The sequence below is a fragment of the Cajanus cajan genome, chromosome 2 (assembly GCF_000230855.2).
Source record: "Cajanus cajan strain Asha chromosome 2, NIPB_CcT2T_4, whole genome shotgun sequence".
Taxonomy (NCBI): Eukaryota; Viridiplantae; Streptophyta; class Magnoliopsida; order Fabales; family Fabaceae; genus Cajanus; species Cajanus cajan.
The window spans coordinates 67,972,733-67,984,399 of NC_138518.1; the positions used below are offsets into that span (position 1 = coordinate 67,972,733).

General features: G+C 37.3%; 2 protein-coding genes across 3 annotated transcripts; one reads left to right on the top strand and one right to left on the bottom strand.

Annotated features, from left to right (window-relative positions):
• The first annotated feature begins 912 nt into the window (after positions 1 to 912).
• Positions 913 to 4,349, top strand: LOC109789507 (70 kDa peptidyl-prolyl isomerase). Its single transcript, XM_020348476.3, has 11 exons — positions 913 to 1,332; positions 1,788 to 2,048; positions 2,149 to 2,223; positions 2,334 to 2,414; positions 2,506 to 2,700; positions 2,798 to 2,887; positions 2,993 to 3,168; positions 3,260 to 3,382; positions 3,490 to 3,636; positions 3,747 to 3,874; positions 3,964 to 4,349. Exons 1-11 carry the CDS (start codon positions 1,050 to 1,052, stop codon positions 4,124 to 4,126), a joined length of 1,722 nt encoding a protein of 573 aa, XP_020204065.1. The 5' UTR covers positions 913 to 1,049; the 3' UTR covers positions 4,127 to 4,349.
• Positions 4,350 to 4,885: 536 nt separating this feature from the next.
• EMB976 (Tetratricopeptide repeat (TPR)-like superfamily protein) lies at positions 4,886 to 11,664 on the bottom strand. 2 transcript variants are annotated; one of them, XM_020348474.3, is made up of 8 exons: positions 11,107 to 11,664; positions 9,552 to 10,965; positions 9,156 to 9,467; positions 7,140 to 7,244; positions 6,969 to 7,056; positions 6,766 to 6,887; positions 6,461 to 6,525; positions 4,886 to 6,035 (listed from the first exon to the last, which is right to left on the bottom strand). In XM_020348474.3, the coding sequence occupies exons 1-8, from the start codon at positions 11,629 to 11,631 to the stop codon at positions 5,472 to 5,474; spliced, it is 3,195 nt and encodes a 1,064-aa protein (XP_020204063.1). In that variant the 5' UTR covers positions 11,632 to 11,664; the 3' UTR covers positions 4,886 to 5,471. The 2 variants fall into 2 exon arrangements, with proteins under 2 accessions (XP_020204063.1, XP_020204064.1); XM_020348475.3 differs by having other exon boundaries at positions 9,552 to 10,981; positions 11,107 to 11,247.
• Positions 11,665 to 11,667: the final 3 nt, after the last annotated feature.

Sequence of the window (11,667 nt, forward strand, 5' to 3'; positions counted from 1 at the left end):
GTAATTTTTTTAAAAAAAATTAGGTGGGTTGGTGGACAAACCTGTTTAGCCCACCTGTGGTGGGCCGGCCTGGGCTAGAAAAATTTGCATAATAAATTTGGTGGACTGAGCCAGGTCGACCCTCTTAAAAAGTGGGTTGAGGTAGACCGGGTCAAACGGGCTGAGCTGACTCGTTTTGACAACTTTAATCGGTGATATCCTTGTTTCACACGCAAACAAAAGAAAAAATATTCTAAAATCAAATTTTCTATATTTAATTTTTCATTGGCTTTGTAAGTTTTAATGTATCTATATCTATTATAAAGAAGATATTAATGTTTGTAATTATTTTATTATATTTTTAAATATAAAAATAATAATTTTCTATATTCTTTTTAAATAATTATTTATAATTACCTACTTTATTTAATTTTTTTTATTTTTTTTTAAGAATTTAAGAGACATGAAATGTCTTTCCCATACTAGTCATTTGTGTCTAATTATTGTTTTATCATCATTTGTAAAATAGTATACTTTGTAGTTTTTTTCCCAAAAGAAATATAAAAAAATAACAAAAGAAGAAAAGTAAAATTGAAATTTATAAAATATATAATCTATAATTGTTTTCTGGGCATAAAAAATAGAAATTTTCCCATTTATTTTCATTTTCCTCTTATAAGATTCTGATATAGTGATATTAAGAAAAAATAAAACGAAATAAAAGTAAGAAATGTTCAATGTTCAGTTACATTCCCATTCGAAAAGTAACGAACAACCGCTTTATTGTCGGATCGTAAGATTTGGAAAAGCTTGTTTCTAAATGTTGGTATTAAGGCCGCATGACGATATATTCATAACCATAATAAATAAATGGAACCAACATGATAATTCTGGAACCATCTTCACATCTTTGAATTAAAGAACTCTCTAGACACACTCCTCTTTCACTCCCACCTATATATACATAACCATAGTCTAATTCCTGTGATCGTGTCAAAAACCATAAGCATTTTCCTGTGATCGTGTGATTTCTGAGTTCTAAGCACTTGCCTCTTTCGTTCGCTTGAGCCATGGACGAGGATTTCGAGTTTCCAAGTGCTGGCAACATGGAAGTGCCTGAGGCTGAGGAGGAGATGGATATGGAGGTGGAGAGTCCGATCATGAAGGTTGGGGAGGAGAAGGAAATTGGGAAAAAGGGGTTGAAGAAGAAGCTGCTTAAGGAAGGTGAAGGATGGGATACCCCTAACAGTGGAGACCAAGTTGAGGTGCATTATATAGGAACCTTGCTTGATGGAACCCAATTTGATTCTAGCCGTGACAGGGGAACCCCTTTCAAGTTCAAGCTTGGCCAAGGTATACATTCATTCATTAATTATTCACTTTTTTTTTTTGTTATCTTATGAGCTTGGTCTAAATTAATTAGAGTTTCAATTATTGATTCTTTAATATTATGTTTAAATTTTATATATAGAGTATTGTGATTTGATTAATAGCGTAAATTTTACTTCGGTAATCGTTGGAGATCTTTCATCGATGTTAAGATGATTATAATATTGTATGGAAGTGTTAGTTGGTTAAATTTAGTTAACCAGATATTCTACTTTCTTAATAGTAATAAAAATGATGAAAAAAAGTCAATTGACAAAAATGTTAAATGTACATGGATATATTAGAATATTAACTTTCAATATGTGATAATTTCTTGATAGTTGATCCTTATATGTTACTGGACATGGACATTAAACTTAAATGATTAATGATAAATGTAAAACTATAATAGTCAATGTTTTGTGGCTTGATCAATGCAGGGCAGGTGATCAAGGGATGGGATGAAGGTATCCAAACCATGAAGAAAGGAGAAAATGCCCTTTTCACAATACCCCCAGAATTGGCTTATGGAGAATCTGGGTCTCCTCCCACTATTCCCCCGAATGCAACTCTGCAGTTTGATGTGGAGTTGCTGTCTTGGACAAGTGTGAAGGACATATGCAAGGATGGAGGAATTTTGAAGAACATAATCACGGAAGGGGAGAAATGGGATAATCCTAAGGACCTGGATGAAGTGTTCGGTACGAAACTCCATTCATTATTGACTTTATGACTCATCTGTTTAGCAATACTGTTGTTCAGTATTGACTTAAAGCTTTATTCTTTTTCTCTTCTCTGCAGTTAAGTATGAAGCTCGGCTTGAAGATGGGACAGTCATTTCGAAATCTGATGGGGTGGAGTTCACTGTGGAAGAGGGTCAGTCTCATGTTTCCAAAATTTAATTTTTGTCCTTGCCATGTTATTCAATTCTGATTACAAGTAACGATATCAGGAGTATATGACCTTTGTTTTCTTCTTTTATGCAGGGTATTTCTGTCCTGCTTTGGCCAAGGCTGTGAAGACAATGAAGATGGGAGAGAAAGTTCTCTTGAATGTGAAGCCACAATGTGAGAAGACTTTTGCTATCAGAAATATTTATGTATACACGTTTTGCTTGTGTTAAGTTTATTGACATTATGAGCTTTGCTTCTTCTGCAGATGCATTTGGGGAGAGTGGAAGGCCAGCATCAGGAGATGAAGGTGGAGTGCCTCCAAATGCTTCGCTTCAAGTGGATCTTGAGTTGGTCTCTTGGAAGGCCGTGTCTGACATTACTAAGAATCGGAAGGTTCTAAAGAAGACTTTGAAGGAAGGAGAGGGATATGAACGACCAAATGATGGAGCTGTAGTTCAAGGTAAATGTCTCTTTTCAAACCCGTATCTTACTTTGTTCATTTAAATGTTCTGTATATTGGATGGGATGTTGAGGATACGTTGTTTCTTTTGTTGTAGTGAAACTGATTGGCAAGCTGCAAGATGGAACTGTTTTCATTAAGAAGGGCCACGATAATGAACAGCCATTTGAGTTCAAAATTGATGAAGGTACCTTGAACCTTGAACAATGGTTTTAACTTCATAGATAGCGAGTCTTTTTTTTTTTTTTCCCCTATTACTATTTACTAAGTTGTTCTTTGGTCGACCATGTAGAGCAAGTAATTGAGGGACTTGATAAAGCTGTAAAGAACATGAAGAAAGGGGAAACTGCACTGGTGATCATACAGCCTGAATATGCTTTTGGTTCATCTGCGTCGCCTCAGGAATTGGCCAATGTTCCTCCCAATTCTACTGTATACTATGAAGTTGAGCTGCTTTCATTTGTAAAGGTGAGAGAATTATCCGGTCTAAATCTTCTCAAGGTTTTTGGGTTTTAATAAATTTGAAAGATAGACTTAATTACTGAAAATGGGGATGCAGGAGAAGGAATCTTGGGATCTGAATACACAAGAGAAGATTGAGGCAGCTGGTAAGAAAAAGGAAGAAGGGAATGCTTTATTCAAGGTTGGCAAATATGAAAGAGCGTCAAAAAGATATGAAAAGGTATCCTATAAACACATGAAGATCTTATTTATTTTACTTGGCTTTTGCTGGTGATGCTGTAGAAAAAATGTAACTAATAGTAGCTGTTCTTTTTCTCTGGTTGACAGGCCATAAAATATATCGAGTATGATTCCTCCTTCAATGATGAGGAGAAACAACAGACTAAGGCATTGAAAATTACATGCAATCTAAATAATGCAGCCTGTAAGTTGAAGCTAAAGGACTACAAACAGGCAGAGAAGATGTGCACTAAGGTAGGTTACTTTGTCTAATTCCACCTACATTTATCCTCTTTCCTTTAGCCGAGTTCTAGAAGAAAAAAGTGAAAATGACTGAAATCCTGACATTTTGTTTTACCACGTAGGTGTTGGAGCTTGATAGTAGGAATGTAAAAGCACTGTATCGGAGGGCGCAAGCATATATTCATCTTGTGGACTTGGACCTAGCTGAGATGGATATTAAGAAAGCCCTTGAGATTGAGCCAGACAACAGGTATGCTTTGTCCTCGGCCGTGATCATTAACTTGTACATGCAGTTATATATTTTGTTTATATTAACCTCCGTTGGATGTATATTATCAGGGATATAAAGATTGAGTACAAAATCTTGAAGGAGAAAGTGAAGGAATACAACAAGAAGGACGCACAGTTTTACGGCAGCATATTTGCTAAAATGAATAAACTAGAACAAGCAAGAACAGTAAAGCAGGAGCCTGTGCCAATGTCTATCGACAGTAAAGCTTAAATTTGGGAGCTACCTCTGTCTGGCTGTCTCTGCATAGTGCATACTAGTACCATATTCCAATTGTTGTGTCGTCTCAAGTCTTGGTCCCATAAATAGCTTTGCTCATATCTCGTGTGATTTTCATATGAAGAATGCATGTGGTCTCAGTTGTCAGTTATCGGTAGTCATTTAAGCTATGTACACTGATGGCTAATAAGAAATGAAGTAAAGCAAGTTTTCGTAATTCCAAATGTCTCCAATACCTGAGTCACGGAATTATATCAACTTCAGTTTTAGGTGTTTTAAAATAAAGGATTGAGGATCAACAATACTTTAACGTACTAGTGTAATTTAAATTTATTTTCAGAACTATTTATACAATCTTAATGTAATGAATTATCGTGCACACTAGCTAGCTACATACGTATAATTCATAATTTAATAAAATTTGAACACCATCCTTTAAGGAAAATGTGCCCTACAAATTTACTCCCATCATCCAAGTTGCATTACTATTTAATTAACAATAATCTTTCACCATAGTATTTAGTAACTGAGCAAAAGCCGGCAGAAGGTCTGTAAATTCTAGAGCAAGTGGAAAAATCTAAGCTGGTTATTCAACTTTTCTTGCCCTGCTTTCAAATTAATTCGAACCCACAGCAGGTCTCTCAAAAATCTAAATAGAATATAGGAATTGTCTTGCCCCTTATATATCTTTTCCTATTCGGGTGGAGCACCTCACGCATCAAAAATCCCACAGAAGGTAGTAACAGCGGAAGATTTAAGGTATAACAGCCATTGATACATCAAGTTAAATTTTCCTATGATTCTATACATTATTTGAAGCAGTATACACTACAATAAGGAACAAAATCTTGTACCCCGGTCAAATAGTGAGAAAAAGAGAAGGGGCAAGTCAAGTCAGTTATACACGAAACCCAAATGCTGTCACTGGAAGTACCCTAACAAACACTTCCAATATCCTCTGTAGTCCATTCCTTTGATAATAGCAAATGTTTACCCTGGGTCCAAGCGCAAGATTTAATTGACTGAGGCACACTGCATTTAATTGTATTAGGTCCTCATCACGGGCAAAAGTACTTCTGAACCAATCATCGTTGGCAGCATCATGCAGCAGCCTCCACCATCACCATTACCAGCTTGATTAGATTTATATGTTTTTTTCTTAACCGTCTCTTTTTTCATCATCATGCTTCTAAAGCCCAAGTATTTCCGACAGAAGTAGTTTATCTATACGTGGATTCACAGTATGTGAGCTGGACACGGATCACCCAACGCAACTTTTAGTTGCGTGAATCACAAAAGAATGTTGATCAAGGAAATAAAACCAAACATGCACTACATCTCATGGAGTTTTCAATCTTTCACCTGATCCAACTTCTAGTTTCTTGAGGAATGGGATCCTCAAGTTGTTCATTGAACTTAATATTTCTTCAGCTTTGCTTTCGTTTCCCGCAGATTTGTAAAAATGCACAGCTGCACTCAGGATAAACCCGTCGCTTTTTGTTGATTCATATATACTTTCGAAAAAGTTTATTCCTTCCTTCACACATCCACATTTCAGGTAACCATTCAGCATTGTTCGGTAACATACGAGATCAGGAATTAAACCAAAAGTAGATAGCTTGTCATAAACCCTCTTGGCTTCATCAATCAACCCAGCTTTTGTGAAAGCGTGGAGTAAAATATTAAAATGAACACAAGATGGTGGAATGCCTTTGCTCTGCATATCATGTATGGTTTCCTCCGCTTTAGAATAATTCAGGCTCCTTGTATATGCTTGGACAAGGGAAAGATACGTGAAAGAATCGGGCAAACAACCTTGTCTCTGCATGGCCTGGAAAAGTTTCTCCGTTTCATTAAGAACTCCAGCATTAGCATAGACGTTGATCATGATATTGTAACTCACCTGCATTCCCCAGCAAAGGAAAAGAATAAGCAATAAAATGGGCATTTCAACAATTATAAACTATAAAAAGCATAAAATATAAAGTACTCCTTGCTGTTAAATGCAGGAAATATGATATTGCAGAACAGGTGAACCATAAATAACTATTTGCGTCTGACTACATAACCCCTATATGATTTATACATAGATCCTAATTGGAATATTTTAGAGATATAATTTAATGAACAAAGTGATCATAAACAAGAAATAAAAAATAAAAAATAAAAAAAAGGGACCAGTGCTGGAGATATTTTGGGCCTATAGTACAGCTTAAGCTTTTGAATAGAAGTAATTCAATTATACCTACAAGAATTGCCAACTATATACTGAACAACTATATATTGAATAAAAGTCTTGAGAATCTTGATAATAAAAATCAACCATACCTTTCCAGGTTTTATACCTTCTTCCTGCATTTTACTGAACAACTGTGAAACTTCAAGCATCATACCTACAAAATAAAATAATTATGGGTTTGATTGCAATGCTGTAGGAAATACGCATCATGAGAAATAGAGAAAAACTAAACATCAATCATCATACAGACTTGAGAAATCAAAGTGCTAGTCCCATCATGTTTTCACTCTCCCTTTTATATTCAAGTAGATATTAATGAAGAAAATTATGAACATGATATGTTGCTTTCACAATTATCAGAAATCATCTAGGTTAAGGTGAAAAGGCTCGGTACCAGCTTTCCCATAGTAGCCAATCAAATTCATGTATGTTTTTTCATCCAAAGAGACACCAAATGAGCTAGCTTTGTTGAAAATCTCCACTGCTTTATCCAACTTTTGGTCTTGTCCATAGACACTGCACCAGCAGTATAACATTATGTCTAAAAGGTGTTTGTGAGGGGGGTTCAGGTGAAAGACAGCCTATCAAAACTATAACCTTATCATGGTGTTGAATGTTTCAATTGATGGAGCAAAACCAGAGGAGCACATGCGCTCAAAAATGCTGGATGCAAAATGCAATTTTCCTACACCACAAAACAAACTATAAGCAAGTTTCCTGTTTCATTTTTTTTTTGTTTGTTTTGTATGCAGGATGCTTGATATCAACCTGCTTCAAGCATGGCTTTGATAAAGGTATTATAAGCCACAGTGTCAAGCTCCAAATTTTCTTCAAGACTCCTGCGAACAATATTCTCTGCCTCCTGATGTTTTCCTGAAAAAGAAATAGGCATAGAATTATCTAAAAAATGCTAAATAACTACATGCTAAAGAGATAAGCAACAAATGCTCCAGTCACTTCCTCATTTTCTGAAACTAACATTTATATGATTTTTCAAACAATTCTATGCTATCAAAATAGACACTTGTACAAAAAATCTAATTCTCATGCACTAAATGCAATAGCAGGCCAGCATCCCCTAGTACTCTTGGAAAAGCTGAAAAGAAGCCAACTATAGAAGAATTTCGTAGTGCTTTTTGTTTGAGGAAATTTGAAGGGGCAAAATTCCTCCCCTCCCATATCTGTTTCTCATCCAATATTGTGGATATGGTGGGGAGGAGAAAGTGATTTATAAATTTTGGAGTCTTGAGATTCTATTTAACCACCTTTCCCCTCCCATTAATACTTTTAAGAGTATAACAATATATAACTATTATTATTTCCCTGTCCCTTTGCTAACCAAACAAAGGGACCCTCTCTTCCTCTCCTTTGAACCAATGGTAGTGTGAGATAAAAGGATAAGAGAGATTGTAGAATAAGATTTTCCTAAATAAAAAAAGGAAAGCCAAGCAAAGGAGATAAAAACCATCAATGAAGCAAAGCTACCAGTCCTTAAACATTTTTGCAAGTGAAACTGAAACCCCTCTAAAGGTACCCCGAGATTTACATCAAGTAGAGCCAAATGCCCAACTTGTACACAAGAAGCGGCTCACTCCATGAGATTTATCTGAAGAAATAAGAATCAAGCTCCAATCATATGCCTCAAAGGATAGCATAGACAGCATATCACAATTTTATTTTTTCGGCTTCTTTGCTACCACCAAAACCGGAAAAACTGATAATCAGAAATTGATCCAAGGACTTAGGACACACCAAACACACTCTGAAGATGCTAAACAATGAATCCCTTCATGAAACAGCTACAGAACAGTGCAATTAAAAAAAAATGAATTTAAGACTCTGAGCTTGCAGCACAGTGAGCACATATACATGACACACATTAGATGAACTAGTGTTGTGTGACCTGCAAACCTGCAATATGTCATTGATGCTAATATTATTATGCTCATCTGACCAAATAAAGGAATTTGTCTTAGCGGGAACTGTGGACTTCCAAATAGGTTTATCAAGACACAATGTAATTGTGTTTAGAGAATGAGTTAGGAATTGGAAGGATTTAGACCAAAACACTTGGATTAAGAGACAAATATTTTGATCTGGACATGAGGACGCAGAAACAGAGTAAAAATGCCCAAAAGAGACTCCAACTCTGAGGCTTCCATATCATTCAAGTTACAAAAAGGTGAAAATTTTCTAGAAAAGAAAAGAGTGGAATCTTTAACATTATAGAGATTGTGGATAGAAGAGCTGTGTAAGAAAGATAAACAAAAAAGGCATGGGAAAGCCAAACCAAAAGAGCAATCTCCCTTGTTCTACTACCTTCAAGGAGAACAAAGTACAACTTAAAAGATAAATAAAATTTCCAAGGACAAAAATGAGCTGCCTGGGAATCTGCAATGTATTATAGTGGGCCCAAGGAAAACTGCCTAAGTTATAACTAAAGAAAGGCACATAACAAGCAGAACATAGGCTATGTTTGAATTTGCATGTAGTCACACTGAATGCCAATCCAATGTAAGAGGATTGGTTCAATGTGCATTGGAAAGTGGGAAATGGGGGGTTAAGCGGTTTTTCAAACACAAACATAATCAGTTAAATATTCCACAGATTAAACGAAACTGGGATAAACTGACACTATGTAAAACCACTACTGTATTGAGCTTTTACGGAGCACTTTCCAAACAAAAAAGTTATAGATTGTGCTGTGGAAGACAACAATTATTGTCTTGCAAGTGTCAGGTTGATATATGGAACAGACTCTAGTTTACTTTTCCAGGGTCATACCTCCATTGGTCAAAGAATTTACGGCAATGCTAATTCCAACAGCACCCAAATCACATCCTTCCTCTGTTACTTGTTTGTATAGTGAATATGCTTTTTCTTGTTTACCACATTTGGCATATGCATTGATCATAGAGTTATACAGTAGTTTACTAGATGTGGGAGAATTTACATATTCTGCAAAGATATCTTCCGCTTGTTTCAGCATTTGTTGTTTGCCATAATGGCTAATTAGAGATGCTACAGTGGCTTCTTCCATTCTGCAGCCAAGCTTAATTAATTGATGGTTAAGCAATTCTGCTTTACTGATTTCTCCTGGAAAAAGAAAAAAAAATATTGAAAATGTGTCAAAAAGATATCACAGAATGTGGTATGATCAATTTTATAGAAGAGGCATACCATCTTTAGACAAGCTGATGATGAGCTGACTAACAATTTTTGAACCCCCAGCAGCATAACCCAACAACTTCAGTAATATTTTAGTTTTGTTGAAGCTTCCATTTGTCAGGTATAAACTGAGCATCAGCCCTAGAGCTGTAGCATCAAATTTGTCAACAGGCTCAATGGCCGCAAGTTCATTATCAGATTGCGCATCCCCCTTATGTTCACAAAGAATCCAATAAAATGTCATCAAGAACTTGTCATTTTTAAAAGATTCATTCTTAAACATCTGATTTGTCAACTGCTCAGCTTCTGGCAGCATTCCCTCCTTACAATAAACTTTCATAACTGTTCTATAAAGCTCCTTGTCAAAATGTGTCCCATCCTCCCTTATTCGGACAATGAACTCCTTAGCCTTATTCATCAAATTAAGTCCCATGTACAGACTGAGCATATCATTACAAGAACCAGCATCAGGTGGTCCTGTCTTGGAGAGAGCTACAAATGTTCCTTCAGCAGATATTACATCTTCTTTCATCACATAACACTGCAGCAGCACAATATAAGCAAATCGAGAGAGCCATAGGTTGCTAGACTTCATGAGTTCAATAACTTCCAAGGCTTTGTCTACATTTCCTGAAGTAAGATGGACTTGTGCCATTGCCAAATATGTTTTCTCACTACTGAGTAGGCCCCGCTGCTTTGTCTCTTCAAATGTTTTGTGAGCATCCTCATACAAACCAAGTTTGCCATAAATTCTTATAAGCAAACCATATATGACTTCATCAGCAGAAATTTTATTGCGTACCATTTCTGAAAAAAGGGACAGGGCTCTAGGGTAGTCCTCATATTTGTAATACAAAGATAGAAGTGAAGCACAAGTGTAATTACTAGGAATTATTCCTTGAATCCTCATATTCTCATACAGTCTTTGGACTCCATCTCTGTTGCCAATTTTAGTATTTAAATTTATAAGAAGGCTATAAGTTACCTCCTCGGGAACAATTCCATTATTCCTCATCTCATCAAAAGTCTTGAAAGCATCTTCGTGCAGCCCTTCTTTGATAAGAGAGCTGATGGCGACTGTATAAGTAAAACTATTAGGTATCACCCCTTTTTCTAACATATCCTTCCACACCTCTACAACCTCTCTATGGAGTGATTTCTTTTGCAAAGAAGACAACATAAAGTTGAAGACAGCAACAGAGAGAAATATTCCCCTTTCTTTTACAGCGGAATAAAAGGACAGCATAGCCTTATGACGTCCCCATCTGGCATATGAACAAAGCATGGTACCACAAGCAACTTCATCAGGCTCACAATCTGCATCAAGCATCTCCAAGAAGATCTCCTCAGCCAGTTTCAGCTTTCCAACTTGGCCATACAGGCGCAACACTATTGTGTAGACAATTACACTTGGACGGTAGCTCAGCTGTTGAGGCACCAAACTATCAATACACCGTATCAATCTCCATACTTTGGATTACAAATAAAATATGGTTTATAAATTATAATCGAAAGCATAATTCAGGCGACATAAGATAGAAATGAAGAAAGAGAGTGAGAGTGGAACCTGCAATTTCATCCAAGCAAAGAAGTCTCTGACCTGCCTCCACCCCTTTTGCTCCTTGAGCACAGTGCACATCTCCTTGAAGGTGAGCTTGCCGACGAAGGAAGCCATCTCCATCCGCATGTCGTAGTCTCCGTCGTGTCTCTGAGAGAGAGAGCGGACTCTCTTGATGGCGGCGACGACGTGCCTGCCGTACAAGTGGCCGTTGCGGTCGTCCTGCAGGTACTGCACCATCTGCTCGGGGGTCCTCTTTATCCACCGCGGGGTCTGCGCCTGCGGGCCCTGGTTCCGCCGCAGAACGCTCAGGTACGCCGCCTTGCTCTTTATGATGCGCCGCGCGTTGTCGTCCGACAGCGGCTTCTTCGGGCTCCTCGTCCTGGGCTTGGGCCGCGCGGGGTCGCCGGAGCTCGGGGACCATGGGTCGCGCTGGACGGAGCAGCGGATGAGAACGTGACGGGGTTTCTTCTTCTTGAAAGGCGGAGGGACAAGTGGAGTGGAGAATATGAAAGGGGATTTCAAACACTCCATTTTGGTGTAGCTCTAACAAGTAACCAAACCACCACT